Here is a 17,970-nt window from a genome sequence, read left to right as displayed (position 1 = left end):
AGACGTGAGGTATGTCTGAATCGATTGTAGAATCAGAACGAAATTTAAATTAATTGCACTCTGCGTGATTACTTGCTAAGATAATTAAACTGATATTTCCACTCTGACCGTGCGCGAAAACATTATTTTTCGAGTTTAGTGGACACAGAAATATGTGTTTCCAATAAGATAAAAAACAATGTCGGAAATCTGATGTCACCGAACATCCGGTTTTATTTACTTATTTAAAGGAAGAGGAAGTAAAAAATTATTTCCCTCGCCAAAAATTCCCTCTTTCCGCTTTATTCTAATTTTCTTTTTTGCACCAAGCGTTCTTTCTCCTTTTTGTCCACAAGTTCTGCTCTCGTTGGATGTTCAAATATTGGGACAATGCCTTCACTTACTGCAAAACCAACATAGACCTTTTTTAGGCTCTCCTTTTTACAAGAGCTGAAAATGATGAGACAGACCCATGGGTCTTCTTTTTTTTTTGCTATTCTTTTCTCATCAGCGCAGTTTCCTCTCTAGAGCAGATTTCTCATACTTCAGGGTCTAACTTGACCTTCACTGTTGGGGAAGAGAACATGTGAATATTCACTCGTCATATCCTTTACTGCAAGTCTCGATTTTACAACTTACACATTTTTTTTAGTGCGATTGTAAATCTGGGTGGGTGTTGATGTAGTTTGAAGTGGGAGATCCCAATTTCAAATTCCGGCTGTAGATACTTTTGATTTGTTAGAATAAATATTCATATTAAAGTATTATGTACTTCCGTCTCCGTCTATCATTGGTGCAGTGGTTATGAAGGTTAGATTTAATTATTTATTTATTGCTTTTACGTATAAACTTCGGGTTCAACCTAACGCACCAATCTTCAAAGAATTCAATCTCTACAATCTAAAATACTTCGATCCATAGTAATCGCTCCTCTTTACGTCTCTAACCGGACTATACACGCAGATCTTAACTTTCCTTTTATCAACCAAGTGGCCAAAACTCGATTCAGGAAATTCCACGTCAATCTTCAGTTAGACGCAAGTCTAGCTCAAAATCATACATTTAGAACTCATTCTGACAACCCTATAAGACGTCTTAAAAGACAGTGGCCTCTTTGTCTTCTCTCTAGAGATTTGAGTGTTTTGGAGTGTCACCATTGGGTAACTTCTCCTATCGTTTACGTCTTCTGTTTACAGATATAATTGTTACTATTATATAATAGTAAGATTAAACGCGCTGAACTGAGTTCGGAGAGAGAGGTTTCTGAATAAGGGATTTATATGAGGGTTGTCTAGAGTTCCTTATATGTAAAGGGAATTGAGTTTAGAGGCGGCTGAGGACAGTGGGTCCCTGCAGCAGTGGGTGTCTCAGGCATGCGGGCACTTGGGGCATCCCCACGGGTTACTACATTCAATGAACTCAATTCACCATGCTCACTCATCAAAACAGTACACATCACATCAATGAGTGTGCGAAAGTTGCAATTAAAGGTACTAGATAGGAGAGCATTGATTGAGGAGGCCCTGGTCCTTTCAGGACTGTATCTCCGAGCAAGAAAAAGAAGAGGATAGTACAAGTAAAAGAAGAGGTCCTTACCAGCAAGAGTAAAGAAAGAAGTGCATCAGCTCCCTTTAAGAAGTTACCGGACTAAGAAGTTTTTTTGGTGTTCTTGAAACCTCTTCTCGCATACCCAGAGCACCAGCAAATCCTCGTCTTCACAGCAACACTCTATCCAGCGGAAAGTCGTGTCTCAGAACAAGAATAAGTAACACTAAAGAGGATATCTCATCACTTCTGAGCAGTTATTCTGCTAGTATACACGGAATAACAAACTGCATAAATTATGTAGTTTATTATAATCACAATATTCCCTCAGATGAACGTAATAAGACAGTTATAAATTATTCTAGAACATGAAAAATGGAATCCTCAGCATCAATGTTATTCCTCCATTATGATTAGTATTCTGCATACATCTAGTTAAAGCATAAACCAGACATTTTAATGAACAAGTATAATTAAATATGGAGTTCTCATTTGTAATAAATAGCTGTATCCATTTTTTTTCTATTATTAAAATGAATATTTTGCTTTTGGGTCGCTTTTAAAATGAGAATGTAATTTTTTTCTTATAGCGTTATTCAAATTAACATTTTATGCAATTTATAAGGTTCGTTTTTATGTATAATGTATATGGAATATACTGAAATGAAATAAGAAATTTATTTACAATGTAAAATAGGTACAAATAGATATACAAAGGAGGTTTCAGGCTGCAGTGCCTATATACACTCCATAACTTTAATATTTACATTGGTAAATGGTCCAAACTTACATACTAAGGCAAAAAAACCTTACTACATAGAATTAATTAAAGCAAGATTTGCTTTACCCTTTTTGTGCTTGTATTTTTTATAATTAAGAGAACTTAAGTTATAATCTACAATACTTTTTATATGTGGGTAGGGACTATGTGTACAGGAGGTTACCAAGTTTCCCGTGGCCCTATAGATAAATGTAGACACGCTGGCAGCATCAAGTGCTATATGTATGTAATCTACGGGTGTCCACCGGGGATATGACCCAACATTAAGCATTTGTTTTGGACTCTTTGTAACTTAGTTGGTACGACAAGTATTGGACCACACAGGGGCTGCATGTAAGAGCACTGGACGGATATAAAGATAATATATTAGTTTTTTTATTAAGAAAATCTATGTTAGAGTTGCGGTAATATACTGCGTTATGAATACTCTTTTAAGGAACATTTTTTAATATTTTCTTCTTCCTGTACTTGTAAGGGAATGTATTGTAATCTTGTAAGGGATTTTAAGGGAAATGTTTCTTTTGGGGTGCCCTTAAGTACGATTAAGTGGCTTAAAGCAAAATTAGTTCGATTTTCTTTCAAAATACGACAGCAAATTAAAAATATTCGCAATCGCTTTATGGGCTGTTCTGTTGGGAGATTGGAGTGCTGAATCCCTGTAATGAGTCAATTCACTGTAATTTAAGGTATTACATTGTAAATAAGCTTTAGGGCGCCACGGTAGCCGAGCGGTTAGAGGCGAGACCTGCGAAGCTAATATGTATTGTGGTACTGGGTTCGATTCCCGGTCTTAGGCCCGATTTACAGTAAAGTATGTTTGCTACTTGCCTCCGTCCACGACACCTAATTGGTAGTTTGACGTTAAGCCCCGCCTGAAAAAATAGGCGATTACTTTACTTTTACATTGTAAATAAAGTTTATAAGAATTAAAATGTTCTAAAATTCTGTGTAGAAGAAAATACGGTAGATAGAAACTTGAGAGTCGAAATAACAGGAAGTAATGTGTTTGTTCACAGCAGATGGTTATTTCTTTTCCAATTTCAGATATCCTGGTTAGTAATAACCATGTCCGGTTACCATCCAAGCACATTATTATTACTATTGGTCATCTAGAGATTTGGGGAACAATGCGACATGTGTTCAAGATCGCCGCTGTTTCCAGTGTAAATATTTCGATCCAATCCCAGGGCTGCTGTACTGGGTGTGTAGTAGATCCAATGGCCACTGTGCCAGTTGCCGAAAGTATTGTAGACACTACCCGGGGATAGTCTTTATTTCCTTAGTCTTTTTTTCTTTTTCGTACCCTAGCTCTGAATGCTATTGCTTTCCCCCTCTTGGAAACTCGAAGGAGGTTTATAGTGATCGGGGGTTCAGCAAATTCAACTAACACTTTCGGTCCCCAACATGTAGCAGAGGTCCGATAGTGTTGGACTGTACTGTCAGAACGACCTTCCGGTCTTTAGTACAATCTGTACCTGTCACACTGAATCACAATTTGAAACTCGAACATTTGTATCTAAGGCACTACTTCCAATAAATAACCCAATTTTGAATGCTGTCTGATGGTTTAATTTTGTACACCTGGTTTGTGTCGTAGATGGTGATCCGAGTATGCCAACCATATGCCAACAGCTTTAATATTATTTTTATATTTTTAATTTAAGGCGCGTCAACCATTTTGGCTGTAAGAAACTCCTTGGAAGAGAAAATCTATGGGCCAGCGTCTGGAATCAATCCCTTTTTTTCTTTTTTTTTTTGGCATTGGCTTCCGCCACACAGCCAGCATCGTCTAGGTGCTTATCACTAGAATATCACTCACTCTCCATTCTTAGCTACAAATACATTCGCTTCACACATTCATCATTCTACTATATACCGCTATTTATTACATAAACTACTGCTAATGGATGGAGCAGCACTCTGTGCTCCTGCCATCCTTATAGCTTAACCAAAATTAAAATCACGTAATCCTTCTCTAAGCATTTTCTTCCATTCATTCTAATTCGGCTATAGCTTTTAAATACATTCATATTTCATTGCTAGCTCTGCTATCGACTTAAGCACATAAATGTTGGTGGAGAATATAATGTCTTCGTAGCGAAATGGTGCATCTAAATACCTGTATATATCGTCAAACATTCGTTTCCTTTCTACCACGTAACGTGGACTTATCATTATTATATGTTTGAAATCCTCCTCCTCATTGCAATCTACGCAAAGAGGAGAGGACCTTTTGTTGATCCTGTGTAGATACGATCCCCATTCTTATTATTATTATTATTATTATTATTATTTTAATGATTTAAGGCGCGTCAACATCTAAGGTTATTGGCGCCCGGAGTTTTTTTCAGTGCACTGCCGGCCTCCGGACAGTATTCTCTCGTCACAGACAACACTGTCCATCACTGGACAGTGAGCTGTAAGAAGCTCCTAGGAAGAGAAAATCTAAGGGTCAGCAGCTGGATTCGAACCCGGGACCTCCGCGTGGGAGTCCAGTATGCTAACCTAATAGCTAATCTCTTCCCTTATTATTATTATTATTAGTAGTAGTAGTATTATAATTACTTACACGAGTGCTCTAATTAAAATGCCAAGTACAATTATTGGTATTTAAATAAAAGTGTTAACTTTATTGGTCGCAGAAAAAAGATGCCTCTACATAAACATGATACATATTTTTAGAATATGGCAATGGAAATCGAATCAATTCATTTCTATGAAATGTTGTGGTGTTTGTAGACAACTCTGAGCGTGTGTATATTGGTTTATTTGGACGGGTGGTATGATTGGTATTTCTTTTTGTGGCGTTGAATGAGTAGAGAGATAATTGAATGGTCCAATATGGCTGGCAATAACATTCACCCTGGGGTGAATGTTTTGTTTGTATTTTGAGTGTGGTTTCCATTATATTAAGAAATATATGGAACTAACTAACAGGTGGTCAAGTTAGATAGAACAATATCCAGCATTGGTTTGGGGAAAATTGTTTGAGCATGCGTAATAAAACGTTGCAGCCACCTATCAATATGTAAATTAATACTGTCTAAGAATTCATTGGGTCTCCATCAACTTAATTGTGATCAGCTATACTTAATGTTAATGTTTCTTGTGTTTATCCCAAAAGAAGTGGTGCTTAATTAATTTATTTCCATTAATGAATTATTTGTAAATGAATGTTTGGCTTGGCGCTGGATTAATTTTTTTAAATAATCAGGTAAAGTTCCCTGAACATCCTTTTGACACCTTTCTTGCCTTTATCTAACTTTCAATTATTTTAAATTATTGCGGTTTTCTTGTTGAGACTTGATCTTTTATTTTGTTTTACTAAATAAAGATTCGTAAGTTGATATATACAGTTTTGAAGTGATCGGGAAGAAATATTTCATGAGATTTTAAGAATAGACAGAACGGTCAGAGAACTGGGCAATAAAAGGAAACGTTTGGTTTAAGATGGTTCCAAGATGGCCTGAGGCAAGGGTAATCGGGAGAATCTAAATATTTATTGATAGATCTGTTGAGATCTGTTTCCACAGTATTCCATTGCCTTATTTTCTTTGCCATGGGCGGGTTGAAACATACGTAGAATAAGTATTAAAGGCAAAGAAATGCTTATCTTTTCGGATAGCCACGCTAATATACTACTATACAAGAATTAAGAGAGGCCCTAATGTGACTCTTCCATTGCAACAAGACAGCCCCTAAATGGGACATGTCTAGACATTGGCGGAAATGAAGTTGACAGATAGCCAGTATTTTGGCAGTCGCTCAGAACTTACCGGTTGAGGAGGCGATGTCCAAAGAACCTTGAGCTACAGTTTCCAAGATAAACCAAGACAAACACTTAGAAGTGATTCTCGCCTAGAAACCAAGATCAGCCTTGAGTTGGACATTTTTACAGGTGTACGATAAGTTCAAGATAAGATTGATTGAACCAGAGCCACTGTCAAGCAAAACTGACTCTCACATCCGGCTTGACTGTACAGCAATCGCCAGGAGGTATGAAATCATGCCTGAAACTTGCCTTTACAATCGACTATTCGCTTAAAGCTAGACCTTACAGGCATACTTCAATAAACTGTCAGTCATTTTAGCCCCAGATCTTTTGTGAAACGGTTGATAAGTTCTAATTTAATCAAAGAAAAATTGAAGTCTCAAAAAAACACCTAAAATTGATTAAACTTTAATCAAATAAACAATTATCGTTCATAAGATTTTATTTCACTCAAAGTAATAAGTTCTAGAGTATATAATTAAATTTTGCGGAAGTTAATTAAAATATTAAATATTTTATTACAGTAAGAGAGAGTAATTATGTAACTTTGTCACTAAATTTCACTCGGATCTTTTTCACTTTGAAAATTAACCAAAGATTTCTGATTTATCACTAAAATGTTGACTTTTATTTATTAATTTGATCAAAAAATATTTTTAAATAAAAGATATTTCTTTCGTAAATAATTGAATAGATTTTGTTTTTAGTTGAATTTAACTGAATTCTCTCTGACCACTTTTATCAAGATTTACCATCCTGGTTAGCTGTTATGATTGAATTAAAACAAGTCTGAAACTCACACTTACTTCAGACGTTCTTTTTTTTTCTGAATTTTCCGATCACTATATTGTTTATCTTTGTATTTTCTGGGAGAGATCATCTTCTAAGAAAGATAAAAGTAATTTTTACATTATATTTCAGGGCTTTTCTTTTTTTATGGAAATGATGAAGCTGTCAGTTTCACTTAAAAGCAATTTATTTCGGGTTCGTTTTTTTAAGCATCACTAGATCCTGGCGGAAATCAAAATAAGAAGGAGGCTGTATCGTAGTACCTCAGTTTCCTTTAAAAAAAAACCCTGAGGAGAATTTGTCAGTTAGATTTACGTTCAAAAGATGTTTTCAAGCTGTCTATTCTTATTTTTATCGTGCGAGCAAATAAAATTTTTATGGAAGAGAAGTCGTCTTTTCAGAAATAAAGATACAAAAAAGTATCCTAGCAACATCAATGTTCAGTTAGGATAAAGTTGTACTTCTTCACTTTTTTTTTAGAGCTTTAACATGGGGAGGCTATAAAATATTGATTAATTTTACTTAATATGCTGAAATTTATTTGTTCCAGACGGATATATATGGCACTGGCGGAAGAACCAGTCCAGCTACAACAACGGCCGGTCTGGCGTCCCCTCCGACGTTATGGAGGGTGGCCGGCCAACCCCACAGGCATTCCACCCCATCTTTACAATCAACCAGCTTACAGTGCAGGTAATTTAGTTTTTAGAAAATATGGATTGAATAGTTTGAGACGAAAAAAGTTATCTAGGAATTTCTTATTCAAGAAATATTTTAGGCAATAATTAAAGTAAAAGCTACAACTATTCCCATGTAAATGAATTTGTAGGGTTTGACAAAATATCGCTTCTTGTTTTTGGTTGTTTTATTTTAATGAGCATTAAAAATTAATACTTGGCACTTTAATCTTTTGAGTCCATCTTGTGCGCTGTGAAAATTCTACCAAGAAGATTCTGGAGACCAAAAATTCAATATAACCTGCTTCCACATGATGTGAGCAATGGCATCGCAATAATGTTAGTTCGAACGAAGAATGTGCAAAAAGGACTGCAGTTCAATAATTTTGAGTTACGCTAACGTGAAATATGTGTTCCTTACAGGTGTCAAGATGCAGAAGAACTTTTTGAGAACTAATCCGAAATTCACCACTTTTTTTTCCTTCTTCTTCTTCTTCTTTCCTGGCGCTACAACCGAGTGATGTGGGTCTTGGCCTCCTCAATATGTTTCCGCCAGTCGTCTCTATCTCTAGCCGCCGACATCCAGTTACGCAGTCCGAGGATATTCCTCGCGTCCTGGGCAACTCCATCAGTCCAACGCAGTCTAGGTCTACCTACCCTCCGTCTCCTATCCGGGGTCTCACGCAGCAGTTTGGAGGGAATCTCATCGGCACTCAGTCTCGCCACATGGCCTGCCCATCTCAGCCGGTTCAGTTTAATCCAGGCTACTACTGGGGGTTCCTTCATTAGATCCTATAGCTCTCTATTCTTCTTACGTCGCCAGGTCGTGCCTTCACGTACTGGGCCGTAGATTTTGCGCAGTAGTTTTCTCTCGAACACCTGCAAACGGTGTTCGTCTGTCTTAGTGATGGTCCAGGTTTCTGAGGCGTATGCCAAGACAGGCCGAATGAGGGTCTTTGTACAGTCTAAGTTTGGTGCCTCTTGCCAGCAATTTACTTTTAAGGTGCTTATTTAGGCCATAATAGCGCCTGTTAGCCGACAACAACCTCCTTCCTATTTCTTGGGAGACGTCATTATCCGCTGTCACAAGAGATCCCAGGTAAACAAACTCAGCTACATTTTCAAATATGTAGTCCCGTATGCGGAGTGGGTCTTTTTGTGTTGGGTCGGTGGAGAGGAATTTACTCTTTTTTTCCAGTTTCCAAAATTCTTATTGCTTTTTAGAACGTACCATGTTCATTATCGATAATTTGGGTACACAATTTAAGAAATTATTTAGCATTTTTTTTTTTTTTTTGTTCTACGTGCTACTGATCATGCGTGGGTCTTATGAGAACCATCTATATGAAACCTTGCATTACCATTTCGTGACTTATGTCCAGGGATTCAACAATAGCCTTATTTGCTCTGCTTATTTAAACATCCTTTAGCGTTCTCATGCCAATTTTGGAGAGCCGTTTGGACTAGACAAAGCCTGAACTCTGTACAACTAAACGCTGTTGGTATCCTGTGAAGTAGGGTAAAGTCGGGTGAGATGGCCAATCGGGAGAGACGGCCAACAGCCACAATTTAACCGAAATTTCGTACGACGGCACTGCGTGACCTCTCCCAGTGATGAACCTTCATGTCTGACTACAGTGAGTTCATTTTGGTTGCGCCAAAGCGTTATTAATTAACTCAGAGAATAAAAACATTATCGTCTCAACAAAAAAATTTATGATAGTTGCATATTGCGTGCTGCAACGAATGTATGTGTCGAAATTTTAGTGTTGTTTTTTACATATTAGGAAAGTACAGTATACATTAATGAATCCTAACTTCTAAAACTGTCAAAAAGTACGCGTTGAGTTATGTTTATCATGTTGGCCATCTCTCTCTAGCATTCGGGACAGATGGCCATACCAACAGTAGGGATAGATGGCCAATTATTTTGTATTTTTTATTCTTATTTTCTTGAATATATTGGTTAGGATTAAGGATTTAGTTTTGGCGAGGAATCGGTCAAATAAAAACAAGAACTCGTCTTTTTCGCCAACGTTTCGACAAATATATTGCCTTCTTTAGGGCCTGGATATTACAAATACAAAAATACAAACAAACAATTTAGAGCATGAGTAATATAGAAAAGCAGTTAACAAAATTAACAGTTTAAAATGTCTAATGTCTTTTAAAGTATCTTTTTTTTTTCTTGCACATCAAGAAGACAGATCAGTCAACTGCTTACCATAACTATTCAGGCAGAAATACTACCTAATTATCACCTAGTTCATTACCTAGGGTAATGCACAAGTACCACCGGCAACCTTTTGCTGCTTCTGCCAGTGATTTCCTTGCTGAACAGCAGCGGTGCTAGGATACGAGTCCACCGGTCTTGTTCTTCGTTCTCCTTTTCTGTTCTTTATTATTTGTATTTATTTATAAACTACGTTCTAATTGTCAACATTTCGATGAGTAAGGTTGCCTTTATCAAGACAACTGGTGATGGACACTCACACTACCTCCACACTCCGATTCTTAAAGTTTACTTCACACTAAGAAATTTTACTAAACGATAGTTGGCTTGATTAAAGTTATACTAAATAAAAAGAAGACCTTTCTGGGGCAGTATTTAGTCAAAGAATCCCCCCATCTTTACAATCAATTTTCATGAAAATACTTAAAGCGGTTATCGGAAAATCAATTCTTACTTTTTACCTTGAAAAAAAAAGAAAAAAAATTCTATAAATTTTAGATCAGAAGTTGAAAACTTTTCCACAACAAATAGCAGCAATCATGGCCGATATCCCCCCTTATATTAAGTACAAGAATGTTAGCACTGAGTTATACAAAAATTTCTCTTTATATCTTTAAAAATATAAATGACGATGATTCCAGAAATATAAATAACATTTAAGTCAGCAAAAACGGCTGGCTCTCATCAATTGATGGTGTTACCCTAGGTCTAGATAATATCCTATATTTGGTTTATTAAATGTTTCCAATTCAAGAAACAATTTTAATGAAATATCAATAGAATGGAATTGCCAGCTGAGAAGAAAGAAACAAGCTCGCCCAAGGTTATTGAAATTAAAGATTGATAAGATGAGCCTAGAGATATTTGATTGGATCAGGTGTTTATAGTGAACTCCTTCATTATTTTTGTAACCAATATTTCCATTATTCTCGGCCTTCAATTTCTCTTTTTTCCGCCTTCATCATTCTTCTAGAGATTGGAGGCACTTTTTCAATACACCAAGGGACGTAATCAAGTTTTCATAATAATAATAATAATAAAAATCGACTTCTACTGTCGACATTTTCTTCGATAAATTTTCACTTTCCTTTAATAATGTAGCAGGCTTTTCTTTTTTCTTTCTTTTGTAATCGTATTTTCACCTTAATTTCTAAAAAGAAAAGGAAAGAATTTTAAGAAAAGTTCTTAAAGAGGGTGAATAGTAGATGCGAATTGATTTTCAAAGTAATATTTTATGATCTCATTACTTCGCTGAAAGAAAGCTTATTCTAAATATGGTTCAAGTTTGAAGGCATTGGCCATTTCATTGCTTGCTTGAAGTTACAGATCAAATATTCGAACCTTTACAGAAAAATATTCCTCTTCTTCAGTATAGTTTTAGATTGGGGTTAGAACATTGTGGCGATCAACATGATCCCGGGCGGTTAACAAGGGGCTTGTTGCTGTATACCGTTCTCTTGTAGTTTCTAGGGAAACCTTTCATCTTTAGAGGTTCCCTGGGGTTTCCAAAATAGTCGATTAGCGTATCATCTCCACTGGTCTATAATGTGGATAAACTGGTGATTGTTGGAGTACAATAAGGCAGGGTGTATAGTAGACCTTTCCTTTACTCCTGGCACGGAGGATACAGAGGTGTTGAGCCCATTCTTTGTGGGATACCTTGTGGAGAAGTTTTCTTAGGGCCTATTGTGAACTCGCGTCACTTCCTGTGTAAACAGTACCGTATTTTTCCTGCATGGCCAAGGATATTGGCACCCAAAGAGTTCTTCAGTGAACTGGAAAGGAGTAAGGCGTGGGTTCTCATTGGAAATTTTTTTTTTCATACTAATCTCTGGTTCTGTACGAATCTCGGGTCTTTACAATATTCCCCGAAGGATATTTTGTTAGATTAAAATGTATTACTCTTGTCCGTATTGTGTTCAAATAATAGAGGAGGTGTATTGCGGTGCTGCAACAATAGTGGATAATTTAACATTAACTAAATATTAATGTATGTGTTAGGTATCTCAGTGGATGTACTAGCTGAAAAGGCTGCAGCTATATTAGACAATATGAGTAGTCTGATGAGACTTAGTCGTGTAGATATCCTCAACGGAACATACATCTACTTGCACGCTACTGGCATACACTGTCACCACGCTCTGGGCATTCTGCCTGCCTCCACTTCTTTCTATCAAGAAATTGGATTCCCTTCTTTATCCTACAGTAGTTGGTTCTCGCTCCCCCTAGCTTTTTCCTCCTTTCTAGTCTTATATACATATATATATATATATATATATATATATATGTATACTAGATCTACTCCTGTAGGACAATAAGGTCGACCTATTTACCTGTAAAACCCTAGGTCTTTTACCTTCACCCAAACCATTCATACTACCGCCTCTAGAAGCTCGTCTTACTTCATATCCTCTCTCTCCTCTCTCTCCAGGACACTCACTGAATATCTGCTCGCTCACACTCCAGTATATATGCCTGTTACAACATGTCTGAAGATACTATGTTCGTGAGTTTTGTCTATCTCTTTCTCTCTGTATGTGTAGACGGTTGCCAAGGGATTTTTGGAGCAGTATTCAAGAGAAACTACAGGAGAGGCAGGTACAAAGTCCTGGTTATTGTATTGGAAAGCCATTTTCTGGATCGCTCTTCGTCTTTCAACTACTTTTTTTTTTACATCCATGCCGCCATCTTCACCCGGCCCGGTGACCCTAGATACAAAGAAATTCCAGTCGTACAGAGATACTACACACGTGCATTCGCCTTTTATTCATCATATAAAATACATATTGTCTTAAGAATTTTTGGTCTCTTCTAATACGTATATCTTTTAAGTAAATCCGATTTTTTTTTTGCTCCCCTTTTTGTTGGGGGATATTAAATAGGAATATAGATTTTTCTTTATCTATTTTAGAGGTGAGCTCTTCGTCCTTAAATGGTGGGATTCAAATTTGAGTTAATTTGTCTTCAATATCGCGGTAGTGAGAGTGATTAAAGTTGCTACCCGTTTAGGTATAATGAAGTTTAGGTATTGAGTTCAATTCCCGGCCAAGGATTTAAATTTTATTTAATATTTTAAATGAGAAAATAATCAACGATATTGAGGATCGCTCCATCTATTTTCGTGATCCAAACTGATTCATTGATCCAAAGGGGAACAGAATTTTTCCCCTTTTCAGTCATAATGTTTTTTTTACTTATATTTATGCCAAGCTTTTCTGCCTATGGACTTGTGAGCAACTATAATAGGATCAGCATTATAGTTGTTTGCCTCAAAAGGTTGGAGTATAGTAATACTTTTCAGTACCTAAACAGACAAAACTAGAGATGACCAAAAATTATGAAAATTTTGTTGGGAGAGTTATGTGTAAGAATTCAGAACATATTTTTTTTTACCGATACAGATGTTTCCAAAACAATTACTTTACGTGAAAACTCAAGAAAATTGTCTAAACCATCGACTTTTCTTTCTCTTTTTTATAATTTAATCCAAAGAACAGTTTATGGCAAAAAGCTTCTCTCCATCAATCAGCTCGAAAACTATCCTGTAACTAAAACTTGTCATCCAAATTGGAGGCTAAGTCTTGGGATAACTATCCAGTAAAACTTTCATTATTATCTCTCTGAAGCGCACACCAAGTTACTTTGTCCATTTAGTTATTTGGTAACCAGTCACTTGGTACAAGTTCAGCCTGGCAATCTATTTAATAACTTCCTGCCCCCAACTTGCATTTAGATTAATTTGTTAGCCATTTAGAAAAATTACTATTGAAAAGTTCGCTTAAGAGGTTTTTAGAGGAAAAGAAGTAGGTTGTCTACTCCTAGAATGGTCCAGGAAGCAGATTGGGGATGATGGATGCTGCTAAAGATGCTATTAAATAATAATAAATGTGTTTATTACAAAATTTAAGAAACTATTTTTACATTTTACATAATTACAAACAGAGATTTTGTGGATTAATGGGGCCCGTTGGCAGCGTTCAGATAATCGCTGGACATTGTGACTCCTTACAATTACAAACAAAGTCTATCGCCTAATTTTTAGACTAATAATTATAGAAATTTACTTCTCAATAAGCATTTATAAATTTTTAACATTTAATAACAAAAATCAAACTGTAGAACTACCATTTTGTATTTTGGAACTAAACCTGATACTTAAAAATAATAATTATGTAAATAAACGGCTCTAGTTTTTTTTGTTTGCCTTTTTCTTTGGCATTGGCTTTAGCCATTCAGCCAGCATCGTCTAGGTGCTTATCACTAGAATATCACTCACTCTCCATTCTTACTTATAAATACATTCCCTTCACACATTCATCCCTCTACTATATACAACTATTTACATAAACTACAGCTAATGGATGGATCAGTACTCTGTGCTCCTGCCATCCTTATAGCTTAGCCGAAATTAAAATCACGTAATTTTTCTCTAATCATTTTCTTGCATTCCTTCTATAACTTTTAAATACATTAATATTTCTTTGCTAGCTCTGCTACAGATTTAAGCACATAGAAGTTGGTGGAGAATATAATGTCTTCGTAGCGAAATGGTGCATCTAAATACCTGTATATGTCGTCAAACATTCGTTTCCTTTCTACCACATAACGGCTCTAGTTCAATGCGGAAAAGATATGCAGCCCTAGTAACAATAAATACATTCGTCTGTTAGAATCTTTCCATACCTAAGGGATCTTAGCCAATTCTGCTCGTTTAGATATTCCACAAAATTCAACTAATACCTGTTCCCTGGCTTTTAAACGTGCCGACCTAAATTCATAAAATATGGAACCAACTGGAATGAAATGATGAACGTTTTCCCCCCTTCTTCGTTTAAAGATGTTCTTATGGAGTGTTTCGGCGGGCAACAAGAAGGTAGTCGGTCAAATCGGGAAGCCTTACACTCCCCTATCATTGGTTCCCGCACCAGCTGTTGTGGAGTATCGTTTGACAAGCACGATGGCTTCTGGATATTGGTCACTCTTACTGTATTTCATCCTTATGGATGAGTTCTGTGAGCTGTTGAGGGTTTTATTAATCAGATGGCTGTTGAGAGGAGGGTATTCTTATTACTCAATGGACATTGTGGCCCTTAACAACTTTTAAGTTTGTATCTAAGATTTGTTCGGCCAGTTGGGAAGTTACTCAAGAACTACGATTGAATTATCTCTTTAAAGTGGCGACTTCTATTAGGGTGATGTTTTTCTGTACTGCATGAGCTTTTTGGGCCTTTGGGTAGGCTAGGGTTTCCCTGCTCACAGGAAATTATAATAAAACTGGATATATAATCATGGGTGTTGTTGTATTGTATGTTTTACTTCTTCTTTGGCCTCCATCATCAGTTTGCTGGGAATCGGAAACATAAATGAAGTCAAAATCGCCACTTCAAACTGATTAAAATCTACCTCTGGTGATAGAGGAAGGTGCGATACTGGTCAGAGACGCAACAAGCATGCATGAAACTGAAACTGCACGGATATAATCTGTATAATGTAATGATATTTAGTTTCAAAGTGAAAAATTAGGTTTTTCTTACTAAATCAACCAATTGAAAGCAGTCACATTGTCAGACATTGATGCATCAGTTTTGAGTAGAATATTTGATTTCTAATTAGATAATTTTTTATGCGCAAGAAGTAGATACTGTCTCATGTTCAAGTCTCTTAACTTGTTTAAAGTTTTAACTTTGGTGGGTATCATCTTGAGCTAGCAAAGACTAGTCTCCTCGGATGGTTGTGCTGTTGTTGAGTGTATGGTGCCGTTTTGAGCATCCAACAGCTAAGAAGTACTTGTATGTTCCTAAGGAATATAATATCTTACATAAATTAACTTGTTTTCCGGTGATGAACAGTGTTTATAACGTGAGAAGCTCTGGGCGCCCATTACCTCAGATGTTGACGCTCCTTAAAAAGTACCTAATTCTAAAACCAATTCCTTAATTTCCTTTTAAGCAAAAATTTTGGTTCAATTACAATATCTCCTCTAAACAATAGTAAGAGAAGGTCAAAATTATTTAATTGAATATGGTGTAATTGATTAGAATTGATGAAGAAAACGCTAGCGTATAATTATCTCAATATGGTATGCAGTTCGTTGTAAAAGGAAATTAGGGCACAATATCACGAACGTGTCTGCTAATTAATATCTGAATCTAATGCGGGACGAGTATCTGTTAAAATTGAGCCTTTTAATTGAATACTAACACTAGTAAACACATATCATTCCATTGCGCTTAACGATATTAAGCTATTTTATTATTATTATTATTTTAATAATATGGTTTAATTTAATTATTTTAAATTAATTTTTGGGGTTGCCATGCAACACAATCTATTGATTACTTTAGGGGTGGCCGATAGAGGGATAGTTAGTTGCTTCTAAAGCAGGGGTCCCCAAACTTTTTACACAGGGGGCCAGGTTCACTGTCCCTCAGACCGTTGGAGGGCCGGACTATAAAACAAACTATTTTAAAGAAAAAAAAAAAAACAAAACGGGAACAAATAGAATATTTCAAATAAAGAACAAGTAAATTTAAATCACCAAACTGCCCAGTATCTCTGTGGGAATTATGGACCTGCTTTTGGCTAATGAGATGGTCAATGTCCGGTTTAGTTATAGTGCTTTGGACTTTCTTCCTACTTCTGCTGTTAATTTACACTGTTTTCGGAGCCGTGACGCGTGCATCCCGCGTCATCGGAAGTAGTACTATACATGAGCGACGCAGCGCTTTGCGGCACCGCCACATACGAGGTGTGTTCAAAAAGTAACGGGAATTTTTAAATTTCGCGGGTTTGGAGAGTCTGATTGTAAAATTTTTTTTTTTATTATGTTGGTACACATGCCCCTGAAGTACGATAAAATATTCATTGTTTACTTCTTAAGTGGCAGCCGTTAAGGTTAGACGTGTTTTTCGAGCTTGGCGATTTTTGTTTGTTAAAAAAAATGGATCAAAGAATTTGTATTAAATTTTGCGTAAAAAATGAAATAAAGTGTGTGAAATGTTAATAAAGGCATATGGTGAGCCTGCTATGAGTAAAACAAGGATTTACGAGTGGTATAAGCGTTTCCAAGATGGCCGCGAAAACGTTGAAGATGACGAACGTCCAAGCACATCAACAACCGATGAAAACGTGAAAAAAGTGAAAGAAATGGTTATGAACGATCGCCGAATCACAATCAGAGAAGTCGCTGATGATGTTGCCATATCAATTGGCTCATGCCATGAAATTTTTTCGGATGTCAGCAAAATTTGTTACAAAATTGTTGAATTTCGAACAAAAACAGCGGAGAATGGAAGTTGCTCAAGAGTCACTCAATGAAGTCGACAACGTTGCGGATCTACTGAAACGTGTTACAACAGGTGACGAAACATGGGTTTACGGATATGATGTCGAAACTAAGGCTCAATCGTCCCAGTGGAGGCATTCTGGATCGCCAAGACCGAAAAAGGCTTGACAAGTGCGGTTGAATGTGAAGATTATGCTCACTGTGTTCTTCGATTTTAATGGCATAGTGCATCATGAATTCTTGCCACAAGGTCAAACAATCAATAAGGAGTACTACCTACAAGTTCAACGCCGTTTGCGTGAAGCAATCCGAAAAAAACGCCCGGATTTGTGGCAAAACAATTCATGGATTTTGCACCACGATAATGCACCTGCTCACACTTCATTGCTTGTTCGTGAATTTTTGGCCAAAAACAAAACTTTAACGATGCCCCAGCCTCCATATTCGCCAAACATGGCTCCATGTGACTTTTTTCTATTTCCAAACATAAAGAGAACATTAAAAGGCCGTCGTTTTACAAGCATAGATGACATTAAAAGCGAATCGCTGAAAGAGCTGAAAGCTATCACAAAGATCGAGTTTCAGAAGTGTTTCGAGGATTGGAAAAAGCGCTGGCACAAGTGTATTGTATGCGAAGGGGACTACTTTGAAGGCGACAATATTAATGTAGATGAATAAATAAATATTTTTTTCAAAAAACGAAAATTCCCGTTACTTTTTGAACACACCTCGTATAGTGCTCCTCCTCTCACTGACCACCAGTGAAAGAGATGCCCCTTCTGGAAGTGCGGCGAGGGCCGGATAAATGTCCTCAGAGCGCCGCATGGGGACCCCTGATCTAAACCGTAGGCTTTCAGTGGTATTCTGAAAAGAAAACTTTAAAAAAGTGTTTTTACGTACAAGGTGTTT

The 17,970-nt window shown here is 36.7% G+C and overlaps 1 protein-coding gene across 4 annotated transcripts in view; it reads left to right on the top strand.

Annotated features, from left to right (window-relative positions):
- Positions 1 to 17,970, top strand: part of LOC141460304 (uncharacterized) — a 762,362-nt gene that overhangs the window by 343,033 nt on the left and 401,359 nt on the right. For all 4 annotated transcript variants that reach the window (XM_074140196.1, XM_074140195.1, XM_074140193.1 and 1 more), the window contains one exon: positions 7,417 to 7,559. In XM_074140196.1, the coding sequence (XP_073996297.1) occupies positions 7,417 to 7,559 (143 nt within the window). The remainder of the gene's footprint in view (positions 1 to 7,416; positions 7,560 to 17,970) is intronic.

This window comes from Rhodnius prolixus, unplaced genomic scaffold (genome assembly GCF_049639745.1).
Source record: "Rhodnius prolixus isolate KJV_2025 unplaced genomic scaffold, Rpr scaffold_6, whole genome shotgun sequence".
In the NCBI taxonomy this organism is placed as follows: Eukaryota; Metazoa; Arthropoda; class Insecta; order Hemiptera; family Reduviidae; genus Rhodnius; species Rhodnius prolixus.
This window is presented reverse-complemented; position numbering and strand designations above follow the sequence as displayed.